Here is a 26,778-nt window from a genome sequence, read left to right on the forward strand (position 1 = left end):
TAACTATTCCACAATATTGTGAAACATATGTAGTCACTTAATCTCAATAAGAAATATTTGAAAAAAATTGTGTTAAAATTACTCCACAATAAGAACAAAGCATATTTATACCTGTGCTACCTTGTAGATGGGGAGCGTTGGGGAGCAAGATGTTCATATGAAGTTTGGGGACTTGAAAATCCATGGTCTTGTCAGTGTCTACAGGAAAAGTTGTCTTTGTTCCTTTTGCTTTAGCACTTTGAGGGATTTTTCTGTAAAAATGAATGTAAATATTTGGCTCTCTGAAATGTCAGTTGGGACCTATAGCAGACTGTGAGTATTGCTGCTGGTAGATGGTGCTTACCTGTACAGGGCCTGGATGCAGAGGCTGACAAGTATCTCTTTGATCTTCTAGGAGCCGAGGTGACCTACATGAACATGACAGCCTACAACAAGGGCCGGCTGCAGTCCTCCTTCTGGATTGTGGACAAACAGCACGTGTATATCGGCAGTGCTGGTTTGGACTGGCGATCCCTAGGACAGGTAATCTTTCTACATAATTTTTCTACATAGTCTAAATTCAAACTCAGGAAACACCTAAACTTGTACTTCCGGAAAGCGTTCACCCACACCTAAGTGGTTGAGGGAATTGAAACCTACACCAGATTCTACTTTTAGTTTTTGTAATGTAATGTTGGGAATTGAACTCAGGACCTCATGCATGGTGGTAGCAGACTTGCTAACACTATGCTCCAAACTCAAAACCTCTAGCGTTAACTATTTTTAGCTGCATAGTTTTAAGAAGTTCATCTTTATTTAATATGAAATGACAGATTTTTTCCCTTTCAGAATCATTTCACCAAACAAACAAATAACTGCCGTTGTTTTCAATGCTTTTGTAATTCAGATGCTACTCTGGGAGTCTTTATTTTTATTATTATTACTCATTTTTTATCACTTTTGAATGATATTCTTATTACCTTTAAGTCATTGTACAAAAGAGTTGCCATTTGAAAAAGCAGTCTATGAATACAATGCATCTTGATCCATGCCACCCCTTTCAACATTCTTTTTTTTTGGGGGGGAGGGGGATCCTGTCGTGGGACCTGAACTCTGGGCCTGGGCGCTGTCCCTCAGCTCTTCAGCTCAAGGCTAGCGCTCTAAGTGGTAACTTGAGCCACAGAGCCACTTCCGGCTTTTTTCTTTTTGCTTATGTGGTGCTGAGGAATCGAACCCAGGGCCTCATGCATGCAAGGCAAGCGCTCTACCACTGAGCCACCTTCCCAGCCCCCCCTTTCAACATTTTTGCCCAATCTCTCAACCCAGCTTCTCCCCTCAGTCTGGGTGTCTTTAGAACAGATCAACATGGATCTACAGTGCTCAATTTAAATCTTCAGGATAATATTGCATAATCCATAAGACAGGAAAACCTACAAACCCAATGTAAGATGTTACGTTTTGGGACAGTAATCAGTTGAGTGATTCGATGAATAAATGTTAACATGAAAATACTCTAATTATTTGCAAATGATTAACTGCAAGTGTGTTGAAAATGCATTCAGATAAACCTAATTTTCATATGGTTTTCCTTCCCAGAGATGATCCATAATGGATTACAAAATCACCATCATTTCCATTTGTCAGTCAGATGAAATAAGTCCCTAGTTACTAGGTATTTAGTAAACCTGGGTGATCAGTGTGTTTGGGACAAAGCCCATACTCACCCATTTTATATCTTTTTGTTAAATGTTATTTTATTGTAAAGATGCTGTACAGAGGGGTTACAATTTCATGAGTAAAGTAGTGAGTACAATTCTTGTGGAGCATTATTACCCCTCCTTTGTTTTTCTCCTTCTATCCCTTCCTTCCCCCATGTCCTCCACTCCTCCGCCCCCAGAACTAGTAAATTGAGCTTTTCTGCTCACCTGATAAGATTATCCTAGACATATACTAATTATTGCAAATAAGGGAAACCATGGGACCTATGTTTCTTTGGTCCTGGCTTACTTTACTTAATATAATTTTTTCCAAGCCTTTCCATTTCCTAACAAATGGGGCAATGTCATTCTTTCTGATGGAGGCATAGAATTGCATTGTGTATATATACTACATTTTCTTTTTTTTTTTTTTTTTGGTCGGTCGTGGGGCTTGAACTCTGGGCCTGGGCGCTGTCCCTCAGCTCTTCAGCTCAAGACGAGCGCTCTACCACTTGAGCTACAGCGCCACTTCCGGTTTTCTGGTGGTTTATTGGAGATAGGAGTCTCACGGTCTCTCCTGCCGGGCTGGCTTTGAACCGCAATCCTCAGATCTCAGCCTCCTGAGTAGCTAAGATTACAGGTGTGAGCCACCAGCGCCCTGCTTATACTACATTTTCTTGATCCATTCATCTACTGAGGGGCATCTGGGTTGGTTCCTTATCTTAGCTATGGTAAATGATGCTGTGATAAACATAGTTGTACTGATAGCTTTAGTATGGTCTTGTTTGTAGTCATTTGGGTAAATGCTGAAAAGTGGGATTACTGGGTCATAGGGGAAGCTCTATGTGGAGTCTTTTGAGGAACTTCCATACTGCTTTCCAGAGTGGTTGAACAAGTTTACACTCAAACCAACAGGCAGCAGGGCTCCCTTTTGGCCACATCCCCTCCAGAATCTGTTGTTACTAGATTTCTTCATTATAACCATTCTAACTGAGGTGAGGTGGAATCTCAATGTGTTTTGATTTGCATTTCTTCTATGGGCAGAGATGATGAGAATTTCTTCATGTGTCTATTGGCCATCCTTCTTTCCTCTTCAGAGAAGTCTCTCTTTAAGTCTTTAACCCACTCATTAATGGGGCAGTTGTTTCTTTGATGATTTGTTTTTGGAGGATTTAATTTTTTGAGTTCTAACTGTATTTTAGATATGAGGCCTTTGTCTGTTATATGGCTAGTGAAGATCTTCTGCCAATTCATGGGCTTTCTATTGATCTTGCTAACTTTGTCCATTGCCGTGCAGAAGCTCTGCAGTTTCATGCAATCCCATTTATCCAACATTTCTTTGATTTATTGTGTTTCTGGGTCTTTATTAAGAAAATTTCAGTCTCTGCCAAGCTCATCGGGTTTACCAAGTGAATTGCCTTCCACTTCACTTTATCCCTTAGGGGAAAGATGTCATTGAGGAACAGCTAGATCTCTGATGGACCCTATAGAGAAAACCAACATCGTGTAGGATAAAGCTGAGATTGATCTCATATTTATACTGTTGGCTTTTCACACTTCTCACCACCTACCTCCATGGTTATTTCTGCCCTTCCAGTTCTGTCATTCCACCTACTTTTCCTTTATATGATGAGTTAGGCAAGTATACCATCTAGAGCTCACAATCCATGTGTTTCCTTATCCACTAAATAGACACTATATAGCAAAAGGACTACTTACCCACAATGGGTTTTCATAGTTTCATAATTAAAAGTTAGGAAGGGATGGTAGGGGAAAAACAAAGGAGGAAGTAACAATGCTCCATAGGAAATGTACTCACTACCTTACTCATGTAACTGTAACCCCTCTGTACAGTATTTTTACAATAAAAACATATATAAAAATAAAAATTAAAAGTTAAAAATACCATTTAAAAAATTAAAAGTTTAAGTAATACAGGTTCCTGGATCACTGATTCTCGTAACACACCATGGAGTCATGAATGTCAAGCTTTTCTTCTGCTGTTAATTAATTTGTGGGATTGAGTAACTAGTGATTCTCAGCAAAAAGCAGATTAAGTATTTCTTAAAAGAATACTCTCAGTGAGGCACCAGTGGCTCATGCCTGTAAACTTAGCTACTCAGGAGGCTGAGATCTGAGGATTTTGGTTTGAAGCCAGCTCGAGTAGGGAAGTCTGTGAGACAATTATCTCCAATTAATCACAACACATACAAAAAAAACAAAAGTGGAGCCATGGCTCAATAGTTAAAGTGCTACCCTTGAGCAAATGGAGCTCAGGAAGTGCCCAGGTCCAGAGTTCAAGTCCCAGGACCAGGAAAAAAATACCCTCAAAGAATGGGGTTTTGTTTAGGAAATTAGAAAATTCTATCTATACATTAACAAAACAAATTACTCTGGAGAAGCTGAGGTAGGAGTACTGAGAGTATTTGGCGAGCTTGGGCTACAGAGTAAGACCCTGTCTTAAAAAAAAGATTATGAACCAAATAACATTAAAAAATAATAATTAATTAATTAATAAAAATAATAATTATGGGGATGGGAAGGTGGCTCAGTGGTAGAGTGCTTACCTTGCATGCAGGAGACCCTGGGTTTGATTCCTCAGTACTACATGAGAAGAAAAAGCCAGAAGTGGTGCTGTGGCTCAAGTGGTAGGGCGCTAGCCTTGAGCTGAAGAGCTGAGGGACAGCGCCCAGGCCCAGAGTTCAGACCCCATGACAGACCAAATAATAATAATAATAATAATAATAATAATGGCAGAAATAATTACCATGTGTTAAATATCAGGTGCTATTTGAAACTATCTAATTCAATATTTATATGTCACAACAATCTTATGAGGTAAAGACCATTATTGAGTCCATTTTATAGAGAAATAGGCTTGAGCCCAGAATTGAGTTTCAATACCAGATCTTAGGTTTTTTTTTTAATGATATTGAGGTTTGAACTCAAGATGTCATGCTTCCTTGGTTGGCACTGACTCTTGAGCCATGCCGCCAGGCCTACTTTTGCTGGTTATTGTGGAAATGGAGTGCTATTTTGAAAATGAATTTTTCTTCTTGAGCTATCCTTGAACCACAGTCTTCTAGATGTCACCCTCCTTAGTAGCTAGGATTACAGATATGAGCTGCTGGCTCCCGGGCATAAATATCAAATACATAAAGCTTCCTTGTTCAATAATAATTTTGAAATGAAAAATACTAATTTTGATTCTGTATGTCTCATATCTGATAATGTTTCAAACATATAACAATATTGATTAGAAGAACATGCGCTTGCTTTAGAGACAAAAATAAGGTGCTAATGGTATGAAGCTTTATTAGTTTATTTAGGAGTAAGTACTCTAACTCACGGAAGTAGCTCATTTTGTCCTTTGCCTTTTTCATACTTATGAAGCACTCATTAAGAAACATCTTCTACCCAGTAACTGTAGTAATTTTCCATTGGACCTCTTGTAATAAATGCCTAAACTTGATTTTATAAAAATATTGGTTACATGTAAATTCTACCGTTAGGGTTTTTTTAGCTTGAGCATATTTTGTTATTTGTTTATCTTTAGAAAATTTGCCTCCCCAACGTCAAATACTTCTTGTGTTATTTACTATATTTGATAGGCTATAAAGTTTTTAGTATTCTGCTATTTTTGATAGGCTCTAAAGTTTGGCTGATTGAGATTTGGTGGCTTTTTTCTCAGATTTTGAAAGCAGTATCTGTATTTCCTTTATTTCCTATTGCTTTCCTCCATATATAGACATCATATTTTCAAGTCTTGTTTTTTCTACTTGAGGACTACTGCTTTGTCTTTTTTGGTGGTTGTTTATTTTGTAGAAAAGAAGACTGATCTTTACTATATTAATTCTTTATTTAGTCATTTGGATAGTATTTCCTTTGGAAATGGCTCATCATTGTGAAGTATGAAAATTCCCCTACCTTAAGCATAGTGGATTCAGCACAAGGGTAAGCTACTGATTATCTCCTGTTATTCCAATGAAGACTGAAAGCCTCTTACTATCTTCTTCTACTTACACATTCCCAAACAGTAGCCAGTTTTCTTTCCATAGTATAGAGGAGACCAGAATTGTCTAGGCCAAGAAAGTTAGAAAGCACCATGACCTATTTCTGTCTTCCAAACAGCTTCAGCTTCCCTGCGGACCAGCTAGCTCCTTGTAGCTCATTTAATGTCATTCTCAATAAGAAATGGAAAATTGCAACCTTTCTCTTACATCGTTGCATGGAGATCATCACTGTAGATTTGTCAAAAAGTTTGTTTGTTCTCACTTTCTAATCCATTCAATGAGAGAGAAAATAAGCAAAGTAAATGTTTTAGGCTTTTCTCCTTTAGCTTGAGTATACTAGCAAAGTTGTACTTTTAAAACCCCAGTGGAATAACATGATATTTCATAGTTCTGAAGTAAATATAAGTGTTAAAAAATAAGAGTATCCTATATGTATACTAATTCTTGCAAATAAGAGAACCCATGGGACCTAACTTTCTTTGGGACTGGGTAACTTCACTTAATATGACTTTTTCCACATCTTTCCTTTTCGTAACAAATGGGGTGGTGTCGTTCTTTCTGATGGAAGCATAGAATTCCATTGTATGTTTGTATCACATTTTCTTGATCCTCTCATCTACTGAGGGGCATCTGGGTTGGTTCCATATCTTAGCTATGGTGAATAATGCTGCTATAAACATAGTTCTGCTGGTAGCTTTAGTGTGGCCTTGTTTGTGATTGTTTGGGTAAATGTCCAGAAGTGGGATTGCTGGGTCATAAGATAATCTTATCAGATAAGCTGGAAAACTCAAAAACCATGTACAAATGACCATATAAGGGTATGATGCTAAGAAAAATAAACTCCAAGATTTGGACACAAGAGGCCTGTCTTTATTGTTACTGTTTTAAATGTGCCATGTGATTTTATTATTTTTTGTTGTTGTTTCCTTGTATGTCCTTTCCCCTATGACATACCCCCTGTTGACACTGTACTCGATTTTGAAACTGTGCATCTTGTATATACATATGTCTAATCTGAGGAGGGGAAGAGGAATAACAAAACACTGAAACAAAGACACAGGATCATCCATTGCAACCAAGATACCCACAGGACAGTACATTGGAAACGAACTTGACAAGTTCGAACAGCAAGCGGAGGAGGGGGTATAGGAGTGTGGGGGCTGGGGGAAGGAAGGGATAATGGGACACAACAAGGAAGGGAAGGGGTAACAATGATCAACAAGTAAAGTACTCATTGCCTTACTCATGCAACTGTAATCCCTCTGTACTACATCTTAACAATAAAGTAAAATTTAAAAAAATAAAATAATATATATAAAATAAAATTGAATTTTTCAAAAAAAAGTTAAAAATAAACTTATTTTAAATATGGCTCAGCATAAATTCACTAGTAGGAAAGCCATGAAAAAAAGTTGAGCATTTCTCACATCTGATTCTTCTTAACTGAGAGAAAACAAACGAAAGATAGAAGCAAGGGCCATAAGTGTATACTATACTATCTGATGCTTTTCATTAGACTCTTTTATGAAAATTTGTGTCCTTGTGTTGGTTGTAAATTTAATATCAGATTCAACTTCTTCAAGGTCAGAGAATTGAGACAAGGCAGGTTAAATCTTTTTAAGAAAAGATTTAAAGATACAACTTGTTTTTTTTTTTGTCGGTCGTGGGGCTTGAACTCTGGGCCTGGGCGCTGTCCCTCAGCTCTTCAGCTCAAGGCGAGTGCTCTACCACTTGAGCTACAGCGCCACTTCCGGTTTTCTGGTGGTTTATTGGAGATAGGAGTCTCACGGTCTCTCCTGACTGGGCTGGCTTTGAACCGTGATCCTCAGATCTCAGCCTCCTGAGTAGCTAGGATTACAGGCGTGAGCCACCAGCGCCCGGCTAAAGATACAACTTGTATGCGTATCTGTGCTTTATGTATTTATTTTCATGTGGCAAAACTGCCCCTAGGTTATTAGGTAGATATTATGGCATCATCTCTACCTTTGTGTGTGTGTGTGAAAATACCATACAGAGGGGTTACAATTACATGAGCAAGGTATTGAGTACATTTCTTACCAAGTATTGTTGCCTTCTCCTTTGTTTCCCCTTCCTATCCCTTCCCATCCTCCCCTCCCCACCTTCTCCCTCCCCCTTTCCCTGCCTTTAAGATAATTTTGGAAAAAAAACAATACTAAAACAGATCCCATTGCTGCCTTGCTCTGCTGCAAAATAATAAAATACACTCTTATCTACATGGGAGATAAATATCTGGAGATAACTCTCATGTCCTTTGATTGAGAGTGAAGTTAATGAAGTCTACATCTTCATTTCATTTCTAGCAATTGTGAATCCCATATACACCAACCATTTTCACAGTTTACTGCCATTTTCTCATTTTACTTGTTAAAAACTCAAATAAGTCTCATTCCTACTCTCTTATCAATTATTCCTGCTTTTCTCTTAGAAGAAGTTATTCTTTAATGGGAAGAGACACAAGCTGGGAAGGGCTGGCAAGGTTTAGAACTGCCTTTCATAAAACAAATTGTTTAAATAGGGATACAGGTTGGCCCACTGCAACAGTAAAAGGTATAAAACTCTATGTAGAAAAACGAACTTTACAATGTAGGTGGGGGTGGGCAGGGGCGGAGTGTAGTTGTGGAGGTAGGAGGGAAAGGATGGTAGGGGAAAAACAAAGGAGGAGGCAACAATGCTTGATAAGAACCCTGCTTTCACTGTATTTGATGTTGGTATAATTTGTGGAGGGGAAGGGAAAAACAAATTGTTTAAATAGGGATACAGGTGGACCCATCGCAACAATGAGATATACAAGTCGTTATGTCCAAAACGAACTTTACAACTTTGGTTGGGGGGGGGTGGGGGGGGGAGGGCTGAATGGGGGGTTGGGGGAAGGATGGGAAGGGATGGGAAGGGGAAACAAAGGAGGAGGCAACAATGCTTGATAAGAAATGTACTCATTATCTTGCTCATGTAACTGTAACCCTTCTGTACGGTATTTTCACAATAAAAAACTTATTTAAAAAAAAATGCCTTTCATGAACATTTACCTAGCATTCGCTTCATGCTTCTTCAGGCCAATTGCCCACCTACTCATGATTTCCCTCTCATTAGCAACCCCTGCCTTTCTCCTCTTTCTCTTCCTCTTCTCCACACCTGTGGACACATCTGCTCCATCCAGTCTCCATCACACTCTGTATTGGGAGCCATGTTATTACATTTCATCATTTACTTTAAATTAGTGTTTCTTTCGCTTGTGCTTGACTAGGTAGGGTTGTCTTTGCCTTCCTCAGGATGACAGGAATCTTTGAGAACAGATTTTAATTTGAGGACACTTATTTGTATGTGAGGCTAATAATCACACAAGGAGCTATAATACATTTTCCCAAGTGTTAATTCTTTTATGTATGGGGCTTGATACAACTAATAGGTAATAGCTCTGATGCATTGTGGGCTTTTTGGTATGTTCGAGTGTCTTTTAAGAGTTGGAACTCATTTCAATTCTCATAATGATTATTTTGTAAGTAATACTATCATCACTTTGTTTTACATAGAAGAAGGTAAGACACCTTCAACAAATGATGAGGTCACCTTCCATGAAACAACAAAGCTAGACTTCAAACCCAGGCTCTTTAGCATTAAACACCTCACTCTTATTTGACTGTCACGAGCTGGGAAGATGGCTCAGTGGTACAGTGCTTTGCTTCACATGCATGAGGCCCTGGGTTCAATTCCTCGCACCACATAAGCAGAAAAGGCCAGAAGTAGTGTTGTGGCTCAAGCAGTGTTGTGATAGAGTGCTAGCCTTGAGCTGAAGAGTTGAAGGACAGCGCCTAGGCCCAAAGTTCAAGCCCCATGACTGACCAAAAAAAAAAAAAAAAAATCAGTTATTTGACAGTCACTAACTTTTAGCAAAAATTACACTTAGGAAGGATCACTGTTCTCTGATCTTGCTGTAGTGTTTCAGTTATAGAGGTTTTTTCTTTTTTTAATTTTATTTTATTGTAAAGATGCTGTACAGAAGGGTTACAGTTACAAGAGTAAGGGGATGAGTATATTTCTTGTCAAACATTGTTACTACCTTTGTTTTTTCCTACAGTCCCTTCCTTCCCCCACCTCCCAACTCCTCACTGCTGATGTTGTAAAGTACATTTTCAACATAGTGTCTTGTGAGTGTCTTGTTGCAATGGGTCATCCTGTGTCCTTGTTTCAACATTTTGTTATTCCCTTCCCCTCCCCAAATTAGATAAATGTATATACAAGATGCAGCGTACCAAAATCAAATACAGTGACAACAGAGGAAATACCATATGGGGAAGAACATACAAAAGAAACAAAAAAAATCACATAGTACATCAAAAACAACAACAACAAAGAAAGACCTCTTGTGTCATATCTTGGGGGTTCATTTCTCTTACCATCGTCTTATATGGTCATATGTACATACCTTTTGAGATTTCCTGCTCATCTTTTTCTTTAAGAAAAATTCTAATACAGTTCATCAAGAAAGCCATTGGTAGTTTACCTCGCAAACCCATGATGCTGTGATACTCATGGATGAAGCCTGCTAGTGTTCACTATTTGTGCTCTGCGAACTCACATTAAGTTTGCATTGAATTTCAAAGGCTTCTGTTATACCTTTCTTCCACTTCTCATGCATCACTATCTGCATTAGTTAAGATTCTCCAGAACCTGACTTTTGTTTGCTTCTATATTCCTCACCTCCCATGGACCCATCAGGAGTTCCCTTAGAATCTTTGGCCAGGGGGAGTCTTGTGGGAAGAAAAAGAATATCACCACATGCTTCTCGCCCAGGAGCCTGAATTTGTGAATTTCACAAGAGCCTCAAAATACAGCCCCACACAGCAGACAAAAGACTAACCAGTGTGAGAAGCTGAAAGGCAAGGGCACAGCAGTCTTCAAACCACGGGGCTCTGGAGGCGTGATACTGAAGGCAGAGAAGCTGGAAAAGGAAATATGAAAATCATGCTTTTAAACAAAGCTACATTTAGAGTTTTTGGGCACAAAAACTCTAGCTTGTGGAGTCCAGTGGGACTCATTGAATTCCATTGGCCAAAAGCCAGCGACTCTGGAGAGATATTTGTTTTATTTTATTTTATTTACTCTGTACTTGTACTTTTTAAATTTATTATTTTTAGGTAGCTGTACAAAGGGGTTTTAATTCAATGTGTCCATTTTTTATTTAATTTTGTTGTCAAGGTGATGTACAGAGGGGTAACAGTTACATACGTACGGTAATGAGTACATTTCCTATTGAACTTGTTACTCTCTCCCTCATTTTTCTCCCACTGTCCCTCCCTTCCCCAGTTGTAAGTTCATTTCCAACACATTGTCTTGTGAGTATCATGTCCCATTGGTTCGCCCTTTGTCCTTTGTGTCACCATTTTGTTGTTCCCCTTCCCTTCTCTAATGCAGATAAGTGTATATACAATACCCAGGGTACAGAAATCAAATACAAAATTGTGTCAGTTTGTGAATACAGCATTTTTTGATCAATGTTACTTCTTTAACTATTCTTCCCCATCTCTCACCTTCCAGCCATACCCTCAATTACCTAGTCCTGTTTTCGTATGTATACATTGAATAAGAGAGTAAAGGGAGGGTTTATTTTTAATCATGAACTTCAAAATAGAACAAATAAGAAAAGTCTTATTTAAATTTTGTGAATGTTCATATTTTAATCTCAGCCCACCTTTATTATAAAAAGAATTAAAAGGTATATATGAGAATAGATGAGCTCTTGGGTCTATAACTATGGAAAGGGTAAAATAATGGAGATTAAACTGTATAGCAGCCCAGGCTGATGATCCAGCTAAGCACCCTGCCCTGACCTTCTCCTGTGATGGAGAGTGGTGAAGGAGGAAGTGGCACATAGCCATCTGACCAGCCCAGGATCTGTGTGGTAACTGGAATGTCACACCGCTCACCTTTGACCAGGAGATTGCAGCAAAGAATAACCAAATGTTTTAGTGCTTTTCAAGGCATACTTTATAAGGTGCCACTACCTGGGAAAAGGACTCTATGCTGGCTAAGATTGAGAAACTATAGGTTTAAACAGATTTAGTTTAAGTGGATTTCATCCCGGGAAACTTCAACAATGTAGTGTCCTCAGAGAGAGTCAAGGGGATGTAGTATTCATCAAACCTGGCTTTCCATGAAATGTATTCATGATTTATTTTATGTATTTATTTATACAGACGGGAGTGGTGGGCTGTGGGTGGTCTCTTACATGATGTAGAGTCAGCCCTCTGTAATTGAAGTGTTTCACATCCATAGAGTCAAAAAAACTCAGATCAAAAATATTCATTTATTTTGGCGGTCGGTGCTCGGTGGTGGTGGTAGTGGTGGTGCTTGTTTTGGCTTTGGAATTTTTTGTTTTGATTTTTGTCTTTTGTGGAGAGCAAAATTGGGTCATGGGAAAGGAGGGAGGGAAGGTGAACAAATGCAGTCATGGTATTCAGTATACTCTATGTGGAAGATAAATGATGCCAATTGGAGGCCAGAACAGGTGGGGGAAATGGGGTGGGCGGGAAGCAAAGGAAGGGGTGACATTGTCCAAAAATGAAATGTACTCATTACTTGACTTATGAAATGACAACCCTTGTATAGAACACCTTGATAATAACAACATAATTCTATTTTTTAAAGTATTCACTTAAAATGTATCAGGGCACCAAGTTTTTTCCTATCATTATTCCCTAAACAATAGAGTATCACACTACTTATGAGTATCAATGTTAATATAAGTTACAGTGCATTTGGTGATATATATACACTAGTGATGTTCAAAATATGAGTGGGAATGTATGTAGACTATATGCACATACTGTAGCATTTTACAGAAAGGACTTGAGCGTTTGCCGAGTTTCATAGCCCTTAAGGTTACGTGTCCTATTAGTTGTTTTACTGGAAAACCCTGACTAATGGAGATGGTGACTTGAGGACATAAAGATATGACAACTAGTTCTCTGAATCACGATGAAAATGAAGCAAAGCAAAAGGAAATTCCACAGCATACACAACAGAGAAGAGTTAACATTTTGGGAATGTCTCATGAAGGAATACAAATGATTCATTTTCCCTTATTGACTCAAAAGATTGTCTATGCAGCTCAGAAAGGTCATTTTTGTTTACACGTGCATTTTAAAATAAATGAAGAGGTAAATGTCCCTATTTTTGTAATATACATGTATTAGCAGACTGCACTTTCGATAACATAAAGTCATACATATTTCAACAATTTCTGCAGTGACGATTTAGTCAGTAGTTCTGGTTAAAGGAAGTATAAGTCAGAAATTCTTTTTTTCCTAGTTTCCCGTAGGAAGCATTCTTACAAAGCTAGCTTATTGGCTCATTGTAGTCTCAATTTATGCAGTTACATAAATAAATCAGAGCATCATTTGACTGTTTTTGATTCTCCTCCTTAAGATGAGATTTAGACAGTAGGTCATTGCCAAATGAAATGTATTTATGTCTGAAATTTTCTCTCACGTGTTTCTCCAACCCCCACTTCCAGATGTTCTCAAAGATAGCCAGTGATATCCTCATAGGACATAAACTCTATCCTAGTCACCTTTGCCCCTAGATATAGTTTGTTTGGTTTAAGTCCCTCTTAAAATGCAATGTCCAAACATCAAGTATCATACTTCAAAAATAGCCTCCCTATAGACTTCACTTCTAGTCAGATAGGACTATTACACTTCTGGAAAACAGAAGCAGCATCTAGATTTATTGTTTGCCAGGCTTATTTTTGCTGGCTGTTTCTAAGCTCATTATTCCGCAGTGAATACAGCAATTGAAGTAAGAATTGAGATTGAATTTTTTTCTACCCTTTATAGTTAAATGGCTCCTATCAAGGTACTTCACCCCCCTGAATTTCCAGTTCTTCATCTCTATAATTGCCTTGATAATAGTGACCTCATGCTGTTGTTAGGAGACCAAATGTGATACTAAAATCTACCTACCACTACTTCTGCAGCACAGAGACTACTCAATAAATTATAGCCATTGAATGAATGACAAGGAAATTTATTAAGTGGTCTGAGCCAATGAAACAGGGAACAGCAGAGGAGGTTAGAGGTTATTTATTGTCTTTGGCAAAGATGTCATAAGTCTCCCTGGGTAATATATATAATAAGGCAGGCAGTGATACTCAGGGAACATGGACTAGTTAGCACCCTCTGAAGGGAAGTCTTTAATGTAATGTCAGAGAGCTTTAGTCTAGCACCATTATCAAGGGTAATACCTAAAAGGCCTGTAAGCAAATGGGCCAGCACTGGCTACAGTCTGGAAGATAGATCTAAGACTATGATCTGTAGAACAAGACTGCGGTTATCAATGAGTGAAATCAGACCAGTTCTAACCAGAAGAGTTTGAAGAAGAGTGTGGAAATAAAGACCATTCACATGAGAACAAGCAAGGGCTGCAGCAAGGGAGGAGAGGCGGCTACCACTACTTGAGGGTGACAGAGATTCAAAGGTAGCATTAGTGTGAGAAAGCTTAGGGTAAAAAACAAAATGTTTCACATGGACTCTGGTTGAGGGATTGTCTGTCTAACTTTTCTAACTGGAAGCAAGCCAGCCTGTGTGATTGTTTACAGGAGCATATTTGTCTTTCTCTGATCTGAAGTTGGAGGTGAGGGCAAAGTGAAGGAAACTGGCAGTTATGACATTGGACATTTGGGGCTGTTTGATCTAAGAAGTCATTGCTGGCTCCCAGGAATGACTGCATCTGCTAGCAGCTCCATAGGCTCTGGGTTGTGGATGGGATGAGAGCTCTGCTTCTATATGTGGTCTGGCCAAGTGTTGTAGTGGAGGATTCTCAGGAGTAACAATGTCCTTCTCTTAACATCCACATCTACTTCCAACCTCCTCCCAATTAGGTCTGGGATCTCACAGTAAGAACCTGAATGGGTTCCTCTCACTGCACTGTGATTTGTCGCATGAACCCTCAGCATTCTAGGTGTTTAAGAAATGTTATGGAATAAATGTATGCATTAACAAACTAGAGTGTGTTAATTATCAAGGAAATCTGAAAGCTGTATCATATGAGAATTTCTAGAATTATAGGTTGGAAATTATAGGAGACAAGATTTGCAACAATATAAGCAAACATTTTCTGACATCAAAGCTGTCCAGTAAATGGACAGGCCAGTTTTGTGACCATGTTGATTCTGAATGGTTCCCTTCCTGAAATTTAGTCAAGAAATTTTATGATGTCTGAAAATGATTCAGAATGACTGGGATCCAGGTTCAAGGGCAGGAAAAACAGAGGTAAAGTAGCTGTAGGAGCAACAGTGAAGCTCAAATTAATGTAACCTCATATCATCTTCATTAATTTTCCACAACCTGCTAAACTTGTCAGCAAGGACTCAATATGTCTCTGCTTTTCTCTCTTTTTTATTTTATTAGGGATATGGGGTTTGAACTTAGAGCATTGCACTTGTTAGGCTTGAACTGTGCCATCAGTCCTGCTTTTTGCTGATTGTTTAGAAATGGAATCTCATGAACTGTTCTGCCATTGCTGACCTTGAACCATGATCTTCCAGATCTCACCTCACAGAGCAGCTTGGATTGTGCTGGCGTATTTCCCTCTCTTGATCTGAGGACTCTAGGTCAAGTGTTATATTCAAGAGCCTTATCACATGCACCATGTATTTTGGACCTGGAGACCAAAGAGTGACCTTTCCTAAAGCCAATTTAAGTACCAATTACCAACAATCCTTTCCCCATGGTTGAGAATATTCATTATGAAAAATGCAGAAAATCCCATGGAAAAGTTTTTTTAGATAATACTGAGTTAAACTCTAACTGCCAAAGCTGGTTGAACACATACATAGAGATTTTGTTTCTAACAACAAAAGTTTATTTAAAACCTTTCAATGGGAATGTTGAAAAGAATGGCATTGATCAAGATATATTGTATTCATAAACTGTTTTGTTAAAGGTCAACTCCTTTGTATAACTACTTAAAGAAAATAATAAAAAGAAAAAGATAAGTATTCAGAACATACACAAAAAATTTCAATGGATTTTTTAAAAGACTCAGTCACACCTGAAAAAATGCATTTATTCTAACAATTGTATGAACAAAGATTCATTTAAGTGAATTTTATGGCTCCATTTTCTTTCCTGGCTTTCATATTTGAATTGGAAAGAAATGATTGCATATTCTTAATATAATGAATTGTAGGAGTATCACTCTTACACATTATCCTGTGTACTTCAAGTGTTACAGTTCAAGTCTCATTATTATAATTACCTCTCACTTGAGTTCTTTACCAGCATCAATTCTGTCATATTTTTAAACCTTTTCAGAAGCTTTAATATTCTGTGTAGTGTGTGTGTGTGTGTGTGTGTGTGTGTGTGTGTGTGTGTGTGTGTGTGTGTGTGTGTGTACTCCTTTGCTTTAAGCTGGCCTCCTTAACTCCCACCCACAAATTACTAAGTTACTTCTACCTGCTTTTCCTCAAAATTGATCATACCATATTTGGAAGTTAAGAACAGGCTAAAAATATTCTGCAGTGCTAGCTATATTCTTTCTGAGTTTTAGCCTGAGAAGCATGTGGAAGGAATCAAACATCACAATAAGGCAAGGCTATTTACTTATTTATACCTTTGAATAGAAGATAGGATAAGAAGGTGGTTTACTCTTCCCTTATTTCACATTCAGTAATATTCTGAGAGATGTTTTTTCTTGTGGAGGAAGATGACAGCCCCTACTGTGTGGGGCTCCCAGCAGGATCCTCCAGGAAATACAGAGGCACATATACTCAGAGGGGGCCCAGAAACTGGCCCTGTGGTTCTCTGACTCTAAAATTGCTGCCAGACAGTCGTCAGGGATTACATTTCAAACAGATGGAAAATACCATATTCAAAGCAGCCTAAATGTTTTTATTTTCAAGTTATTTTTAGTTGGCATTGTCAGTTTCTTGGTGTTACTTGGCATTTACATCCAGCACTAAGAAAAATAAGTGAGAGAGCTTGCTAAAGGAAAATCATGGCTCGTGGGTTCAGATATAATCAAAGAGCAAAAGAGAATGTAGGCTAGGTAAGGAACACATTGAAACATTTTCTAAGAAAAACAGGTTTCTGAGGGAGCTCTCTTCTAATTATCTGAGCTCTCCTAGAAAGCCAGCATCCCTCACGAGTGACAAGCTTTTGCTAGAATATTTGAAGAGATGGGGTCACTTCTGCCTGAGGCGCTTATTCTTTTTTTTAATGTTTCTTTATTGTGAAAGTACTGTACAGAGGGGTTACAATTACATGAGCAAGGTAATGAGTACATTCCTTATCAAGCATTGTTGCCTCCTTTGTTTTTCCCTACCATCCCTACCCTCCCATCTCCACAACTATACTCTTCCCTTCCCCCCCACACCCCCAATCCCACCAAAGTCGTAAAGTTCATTTTTCGACATAGCATCTTGTACATCTCATTGTTGCAGTGGGTCAACCTGTATCCCTATTTAAACAATTTGTTTTTCCCTTCCCCTCCCCAAATTATACCAACATCAAATACAGTGAAAACAAGGCTTATACCATGGGGGAGGGACATACAAAGCAACAAAACAATCACCTTATAAACATGTTAGACACAATAGCAAGAAAGAAAAAACCACTTGTGTCCTTATCTTGGGGTTCATTTTGCCTAACATCACCTTTTCTGCTTGTCTCAGACATATACTAGTTATTGTAAATAAGGGAAACCATGGGACCTATGTTTCTTTGAGCCTGGCTTACTTCACTTAATATAATTTTTTCCAAGTCTTTCCATTTCCTAACAAATGGGGCAATGTCATTCTTTCTGATGGAGGCATAGAATTCCATTGTGTATATATATACCACATTTTCTTGATCCATTCATCTACTGAGGGGCATCTGGGTTGGTTCCATATCTTAGCTATGGTAAATAATGCTGCAATAAACATAGTTGTCCTGTTAGCTTTAGTATGGCCTTGTTTGTGATTATTTGGGTAAATGCCCAAAAGTGAGATTGCTGGGTCATAGGGGAGCTCTATGTGGAATCTTTTGAGGAACCTCCATACTGCTTTCCAAAGTGGTTGAACAGGTTTACACTCCCACCAACAATGCAGTTAGGTTTCCTTCTGTCCATATCCCCTCCAGCATCTGTTGTTATTAGAGTTCTTCATTTTCCTTAATGTTAATCTCAAATTCGCCTCCCAAGTCTTTTGTCCCAGTTCTGGGGCACATGTTCTTTAGGGCTCTGGCAAAATGGTGACTGTTCCCTCAGGAATTTGTGAGCATCTAGTGCCCATCTCATCAGAGAACTGAAATGTAAGTGCCCAGGCGTTTAGTCAGAGACATGGGCAGGTGAAGGAGCTTGTGGTCTACTTTTTGCCAGTAATGTATCCCCATTACCCCTGGGGGGGTGGGTAAGGAGGGGAGTAGGAGGTTGTATCCTTCAGACTCAACTTCACTGCACACATGTAGAGGAACCATTACTGGTTACATATCCAAGATGTCATTTTTTCCCCCCTAAGTAATTTACCACCTCATTAACACCTAGGAAAATAAAATATAGGTGAAATGCTTGTGTAACAAATAAGGATAATCATTTCAATCAATTGTCTACATTTTATAAAATGCTTTCTTTTAATCCATCGGATCCTCCTACAGCCTGTGAAGGCAACCAGGGCCTTGATTACTTTCCTGATGTAAAGTGGAGATGAATCTCACTCAGTAGCTAAATAGCTTGGAACAACTGGCTAAACCAAGACAACTTCTCTAGTCCCCTCCAGGAGAAAAACAAAGCATTCTTTTCTCTTTTTTTTTTTCTGGCAGTCGTAGGGCTTGAACTCTGGGCCTGGGCACTGTCCCTCAGCTCTTCAGCTCAAAAAGCAAGCATTCTGCCATTTGAACACCACTTCTGGTTTCCGGGTGGTTAATTGGAGGTAAGAGTCTCAGGGAATTTCCTGCCTGCGCTGGCTTTGAACTGCGATCCTCAGATCTCAGTCTCCTGAGTAGCTAGAATTACAGTCGTGAGCCATCAGCACCCGGCCGAAGCATTCTTCAGATCGGTGACATCTTAGTTAAAAAGGCAGATAGGATAATGATTTATAGTTCATACAGTTAATGATTAAAGATAGTCTACACGTAATAAACAATAAGGAAAATGCTCCTTTGGGTCCCAATCCTAGAAACCCTTAATCTGCACACCTCCTCATTTCTCTGCCATATATTCCCACCACACCACACCACACCTCCAGCTGTGTGTGCCTTGAAAAGTTGAGCCTCGGAAGTGGCGCTGTAGCTCAAGTGGTAGAGCGCTCGCCTTGAGCTGAAGAGCTGAGGGACAGCGCCCAGGCCCAGAGTTCAAGCCCCACGACCGACAAAAAAAAAAAAAAAGAAAAAAGAAAAGTTGAGGCTCTAGGTGGAGAGGCTATTCTGACATAACTGCTCATCTTCACAGGATATTCTCTCTCTATCTCTCTTTCTCTCTCTCTCTCTCTCTCTCTCTCTCTCTCTCTCTCTCTCTCTCTCTCTCTCTCTCTCCTCTGCTCTCTTCTCTCTCTGTACATACTTACTCTCTCACATAGGAGACAGAATTCTATGCATTGATGCCCTTATTTTAAGTACCTGTGATACAGAGAGAGTTTTATTTTGCCTCACACCTTTATTGGTTCAGGTCCCTGATAGCAAGGCAGAAACTTGTGGTTGGGCTTTGAGAGGCAACAACTACCTCATGGAAGTGAAGAGGGCAAGGGGTTAGGGTCCCACTCCCCACTTCGGGGGCATACACTCAAATACCTGAAGACCCAAAACTAATAAGCCTCACTTTCTAAAAGGTTTGTCCCTCTTACCAACAGTGCTACTCTGGAGTACATATGTTTAACACAAGGCCCTTCCATATTGAACTATAGCAATTAGCATTTCCAGAAGAGACAAGCTGTGAGAAACTATTTCTATTCTTTTCTACCTTAACTGATTTCCTTACTGGTTTATCTGGACTCCAGACATCAAAGATAAAAATAGACTGGTTGAAAAATACAGACTTGCCTTCAGAGAACTAACAATTTAAAGGGAAAGTCAGAAAACAGAATTACAAAGGAATAAAATAAGTCTAAGTTGATGCCAAGATAAGAACAAATGAGTGTTGTGATAAATGGTAATAGGAGAAGAGGATGGTGATCAGTTTTATCTGCGATCATGGCTTTCCCACCTAAGGATGTGAAAGCGTCACCTGAAAGAGTTCGTGAGTATGAGAGGAAAAGGAGAATTCCAGGAAAAATGAACAGCTTATGAAAGGCCCAGAGAACTTTCCTAGCTTGGCTTAACCAGGAACTGATAGAAAAGACCCAAGGAACCAACACTAGTACATAAGTAGAGCACCAAGGAGACACCTGGGCACTCCCTCAATGGAGTTTTTTCTTCTTGAGGTTCTAGAGCCTTTGTGTCATCCCCTACTTCTTCTTCAAGCCCAGTGCTTGAGCAAACCTATTTAATTACCACTTCTGTTCCAGAGCTGTTCTGTAACTTAGAGGTAAAACTACATCGTTGCTAACAAACGTTTCCCTAGTTTCTTGGAGGAACTTTTTCCCTAAAAATGGTGCAACCAGACCCAATGGAAGTAGATGCTTCATTTCTTCCCACACGACTTTCTTTGAGCTTTTAGATGAAGTAAAAAGAGTTTATGTCATAGGACTAGTATCTGACTGTCATATAAGAAGAGAACTCAGATCTGTTCTGCATGGGGCCAGGATGGGATGGGGATGAGGTGTCAGAATGGCCTTGACAACAAGGAAGGAGAGAGATGGGTGTGTGACTTGCCTTCCAGACAGCCATCCAAAAGCCTACTGGAAATGAGCTGCACAACTTGTGTGTGGGGATGGGAAGAACTGGGAGAATGTAAGAAAAGGGGTGACTCTGGCCAAAGAGAAATGCACTCTGTACCTGACTTATGTCACTGCAACCCCTCTGTATATTGCCTTTACAATAATGATATAAAATTGACAACACAGCAAGAAAAACATACTGAAACTACAAGCTTGGGCTGAGGGAGCCAGGTCAGTCAGCGTCTTGGACCAGGAAACTGGGTGGCAGGGATACGTATGGACATTTTTATTTTAAAAGACCTGGAAGAGGGTGTGAATGTGGCTCAGTGGTAGAGTGCCTAGCATGCATGAGTCCTCAGTACTACATAAACAGAAAAAGCCAGAAGTGATGCTGTGGTTCAAGAGTTAGAGTATTAGCCTTGAGCAAAAGAAGCTCAGGGATAGTGCCCAGGCCCTGAGTTCAAACCCCAGGACTGGCAGAAGAAGAAGGAGGAAGGAGAAGAAGGAGGAGGAGGAGGAGGAGGAGGAGGAGGAGGAGGGGGAGGAGGGGGAGGGGGAGGGGGAAGAGATAGAGAGACCTGCAAGAAACCCAAGAGGCAATATCAATGCAGCAGTTTGAGAGGGGAATCCTGGGTGAGGACTTAAACCTGCACCTCGCTCACTGGCATAGCCTCAAAGCTAGTGCACCTGCAGGCTGGCTGTTTGGATGGGCTCATGCCTTCAAGCGCTTTGGGCCAAGGGCATGATTTTTCTTTTGTCTCTCTTCTGTTGCCTCTCCCCTGTGGCGTTTTCCCTCACGCTACACCATTGCTTTCCTACCGTGCTTCCTACTCTCCTCACTCCATCTATATCTCGTCCCTGCCCTTCTCTTTCCTTCTTTTTCCCTCCAATCTTCTCTCCTTCCCCCTCCTGTCCTCTCTTTTCTCTTCTTTTGAAAAATATTTTTTGTGATAATAGGAATCAAACCCAGGCCTAACTTGTACTAAGCAAGTGCTCTACAACTGAGGAACATCTCAGCTTATTTTCTTTTTGGACATTCAGTCGCAGCCTACACTCTTCCTTCCATCCGCTGTCCTGTTTTCACCATCTTTGGCAGTTCACAGGTTACATAAGAAGCCAGACTCAAAAACCTTTCACAGCCAGGAACCAGTGGCTCACACCAAGATCCTAGCTACTCAGGAGACTAGATCTGCGAATCACTGTTCAAAGCCCACTCAAGCAGGAAAGTGAGACTGTTAACTCCAATTAACCACCAGAAAAACAGAAGTGGTGCTGTGACTCAAAGTGGTAGAGTGCTGGCCTTGAGAGAAAAAAAACAACTAAAACTTTCATTCACAGAGCTGCCTCTGATTTAACCCTAGTGAAAAATCAATAGAAAACAGACATTTTGATTATTTGGTGTCTAAGTTACAAGTATTACCTTTCACTAAAGCTTCTTCAGGGCTCTGTAAAAGCAAACATCAGGCCTAGGTTGTAGCTTAGTTGCAAAGTGCTTGCCTAGAAAGGGCAATGTCTTGGGTTTGAGCCCCAATACCAAAAAAAAAAAAAAAAATGCAAATACCAAGAGGCATCTTTTGTCATGTGTGTACATGCCTATGTGCTTGTGTGCATGAGAATGTATATGTGCATGTGTGCATGCATGCTACAGATGGAACTCGGTGCCTTGCAAATGCTTGGCAAGTGTTTAGCTACACATCCTCAACTCTTTGTCTTTCCCACTTTTTAAGTAAGTAACTGCAAACACTCATTCACTAGACCTAAGTTGAATGAATGCTTGTGACTTCTACCAGTAGAGAGATGAATGACCATGGTCCTGCCTGTGGAGCACCTGCCTGTGGAAGAATCTATAAACCAGGTCTGAGAGAGCCCAGCGCTGCCTGGGAGAGGACCTCATGGCAGGGCAGTACTGGATATTTGAGTTGAATTTTGCAACACCGATAACTTCAGCCACGTCACTGAGCTCAGCCTTGTTCTCTCTTCATTTACCGTGTTCCCACAGCAGTGGCATCTCTGCTTCTTGACCATGGCAAGGTTGGTCTCCTCCTTAGGCTTGGCACTTGCCGCTCCTCCTGTTGGCAAGGTCCTCGTCCATATGGACATCATTTATCCTGCACTCAGTTCCACCATCAGACCAGCCTTCCTTCTCTCTTCAACCTGCCCACCCATCATTCATCCACATTGGCAATCCAATCATATCTCCCCACTGTGTGTCTATACCTAAGATTTCCTTCTGCAACTGTTTGTTGCTCTTCTTCGTCCTCTGTAAGAAGCTTTTTTTTTCATTTTGTGCCAATGACATACTCAGTTTTATGGGAAAATAAGAGGTCTATTCAAGTTCTAATTAGGGAAGTTAAGAAGCCCAAAAGGGGAATCTTATGTCTGATTTTTCTGACAGAATTTCACTTCCATGATAGCTTTATGCCTCAGGCAAGCCTTGTGGTGCTGTCTTTTCTTTCTTCTTGTGTTTTCTGAAATAAGACAGAATTTTGTTGGTGGCCATTTTAGAAAATGAACTACAGATAATTCTTCCTCTCAAATTCAGTTTCTTGAAAATCTATTTCTTTTTCTCCATTTCTGTTTCTCCCTCTGTGTTTCTCTGTCTTTCTCTCTGTCTCTCTCTGTCTCTGTCTCTCTCTCTCTCTCTCAAAAATACAATAGCTCCAAGTACCTAAAACACTTTCACACAGAAAATACTCAATAAATGAAAAATACTGGTTAACTTACTGATGAACACTCCACCCGTCTGGAAAGAATACTAAAATTCTGCAAGCTTAGCCTCTATCTATCACTATCTGCTCACAGACTACTTCAAACCAGTCCACTTTTCATTTTTCTCTCTCCCTTTCTTCTCCTTTCATCCTCTTCTTTCTCATCCTCTTTGTCTCCTTCTTTAACAACAAAATAAGATTTCATTAGGAAAGAGGTTTCTCTCCAACAGTCTGGCTACGATGTCTGTTTGGAAACAGCAGCTTCAGTGTCTTTGTACTTGAAGCCTGCAAAATAGTATTCACTTTACACTTTCTTGCAATTCAACATGGCACTATCAATGTGAATGTATCATGAAGTATATTCTACAGTTCCATCTCAGCAATTCAGTTTGAGTTTAAGCCATTGCATTCTGTGGTTTCTATTTTATGACTCACCTTGAATGCCTAGCCTGTGGCCGGCTGGGTTCAGCATCCTCCTGACTGCAACAGCTAGCTAGTCTACATGACTCAGCCTTCTCTCTCCTTCAGTGTTCACTCAATTGTCATACCACTACCTCAACTTCACATCCATCTCTGTGTCACTACAGCTTATGCATTAAGTCTATGCCCATCCTCTTTCTCAAATCTAGATTCAATTTGTGAGCCCAGATATCTACCTTCTACATATTCCACTGTATCTCTGCCTTAAAAACAAAATACTTAGATAAGGATACAGGTTGACCCATTGTAACAATGAGATGCACAAAACACTATGATGAAAATGAACTTTACAATTTCGGCAGTGGTGGGGGGAATAGTTGTGGAGGTGGGAGCGAAGGGATGGTAGGGGGAAAACAAAGGAGGAGGCAATAATGCTCAATAGGAAATGGACTCATTACCTTGCTCATGTAACTGTAACCCCTCGGTACAGCAATTTTACAATAAAAACATACAATAAATAAATAGACAAAAAAGTAGTGAGAAGCAATTTCTGCTTTTCTCTACCCTATCAACTCCTTCCCAGGTTAACATCACTGTCTATACCCTCACTGTTCTTCAACTACTTGAGCTCAAAACTGCAGCCATCTTCAAGTTTTTTCTCTCCTTCTCCTTCCTGTTCCATGCACCCAACTGATTTCTAACTGATGAACATTCATATTCACTCTGTAACCCATAAACAGTCACTTTGCCATTTATGTGTATGAATAATACATGTAAAGTATGAGCTGATGAATGTCCTCTAAAGTCTGCCCTCAGTGGACTGGTTTGCCCCGGTGACATGTTCCTATTCCTGTTGTCCTTGCTTTCATCTCCCCAGCTTTCAAAAGCTCCAAGGTACTGGGTTCATCCAGACACTCAGAGTTTTTCTTGACTTCACTTCTGTCTAGCCACTGTTCTTGCCATCCCATCCAGGGTCCCTCCACTAGCCAAGTGACATTACATAGAATGTTTTTCTCTCTCCTACTGCCTGGGAACATTTCTACCCACTTCATACCCATGCAAAGATGTATTCATAATGTCCAAAAAGGAAATCAAGGTAACAACCTATGAGGCAAACAATGGTAAAATATTTAATGAACTGCCATACAGATGTTAAATATTATACTGTCAAGACATACTTAATTAAAAGGGAAAGTTTCAAAATTCTCTATGAAGGATGATATTTGTATTTGTGTATTATAGAACATTATGTCAGGGTCCAATACATTCAGCTACAAGTAGCAACAACGAAAGGTAATACTGGCTTCTGTGGATCGGACTTTAGTTGTTTTATACAAGAAAAATTACAAGCACCGATGACTCATACAAAGAAGCTGAGATCTAGAGGATCACAATTTGAAGCCAGCCTGGGCAGGAAAATCTCTGAGCCTTCATACCCCCAAAAAATATCCACCAGAACAAGAAAATAGAATGGAGCGGTAGCTAAATTGGTAGTGCACCAGCCAGCTGTAAGGGAGTGTGTGTGTAGTGGGGGAGGGGGGAGGGGGGCCTTGAGGACACCGTGCAGAACTCACATGGGGACTCAAGGATATAATCGAAGAGCGTGGGTCTTTTTGTCTCTGTCTTCATGCTAGTTATATTGCTCTCAAAATGTGGCAGAAAATCCATATTCTAGGAAGCAAATAGTTAGGAGAACAATATTGTACACGGCAGAGGGTAACGTGACTTCACCTACTGAGTCTCTGACTCTTTCTTTGAGCAGGAAGTTTCTCTCCTTCCTCACTTGCCTTTTATCTCAGGTAACTGTGGGAGGAAAGGGTGTGGCTGAACACTGAACAAACCAACCAATGGTGTTTTCTATAGTAGATATGCCTGGGAAATTAACTTAAAGATTGATTTTTAGTTGGTTACATTAGAGTGGTATATATTTATTACTTGTATATGAATGACAAATAAGAAAAACATTTTAAATTGATTTTTTTTAGTGCCGGACTTGGGGCTTGAACTCAAGACTTGGGTGCTATCCCTGAGCTTATTGTTTTCAAGGCTAGTACTCTACCACTTGAACCATAGCTCCATTTTTGGTGGTGGTTAATTGGAGAGTCCCAGAGACTTTGCTGCCCGAGCTGGCTTCCAACCATGTTCTTCAGATTTCAGCCTCCTGAGTAGCTAGGATTACAGGCATGAGCTACCAGTGCCTGGCTCTTCAGTTGAAATTTTTTTAGAAACTACTGATTCTTCATATTTCATAATAGTATCTCACTGCATAAGAGCATGTTTTAGTTAGCGGATGATGTATTTGCTTATTTGTTTACCTCTACTAACATGTGGAAAGAGGATATATTTGATTTTTATGGATAAAATTTATGACTAGATTATACGATCTTTGAAAAACATGTCTCCTGGGATGAAATAGTGGTGATTATATTGTCTTCTTTCTTGAAGAGTATATGGAAAACAAATGAGAAAGTATGGAAAAGATTTGGTAATTTTTCAATAACTTGTTTTCTTTCTGCTTCTAGAAATTTATAAATATCTTTCTCATATTACCTCCATTTTGCCTTCTATTTTAGCTATCTGCATAGTTTGTCATTTCTCAGCTTTTCCTTGTGAGGCAATGCGTCTACTTTATGAAAGAAAAATAAATATGCTAGAGAATACAGAAGAGCACCTAGTCCCATAATACATGGACAAATAAGTATATTGAAATTGAGTTGCTGTTTTATGAAAAGTACTTGCATTATCCATCATGGGATAACTGCCAAGAAACTGATCATTCAGCTCTTTCTTCCACGCTCTGGGTTATGATGTGGGTAATGAATTGGGACCATTGCCAAGTACCTATTTGTGGATGATCATCCACACTTGCACTGACAGATGCTGGCTCCACAGTTATCAACAGGAAGCCACAGGGGTCTAGGGTCTTCTGGAAGACTCTCAACACCCCATGCTGTTACGCTCTTTCATTCTTTCCATAAAAGTAAGAAGATTCCCAAGTTATCTCAAAAGTACAAAATAAATAAATAACCAAATGACTTACTGTTTTTCACTTCATCTCAGTGGTAGAGTCAGTATGACTTACATTAGAACATGAAAAATAGAGCCACTGAAGTTCTACTCAGAGATTAGGAGACCCTCAGATCAATGGTGAA

General features: G+C 39.6%; 1 protein-coding gene across 1 annotated transcript in view; it reads left to right on the top strand.

Moving 5' to 3' along the window:
- Window positions 1–26,778, top strand: part of Pld5 (phospholipase D family member 5) — a 342,516-nt gene that overhangs the window by 255,643 nt on the left and 60,095 nt on the right. Inside the window, exon 5 of the mRNA XM_042674470.1 lies at window positions 395–522. Coding sequence (XP_042530404.1) covers window positions 395–522 — 128 coding nt within the window. The remainder of the gene's footprint in view (window positions 1–394; window positions 523–26,778) is intronic.

This window comes from Dipodomys spectabilis, unplaced genomic scaffold (assembly GCF_019054845.1).
Source record: "Dipodomys spectabilis isolate Male_0828 unplaced genomic scaffold, ASM1905484v1 ptg000019l, whole genome shotgun sequence".
Taxonomy (NCBI): Eukaryota; Metazoa; Chordata; class Mammalia; order Rodentia; family Heteromyidae; genus Dipodomys; species Dipodomys spectabilis.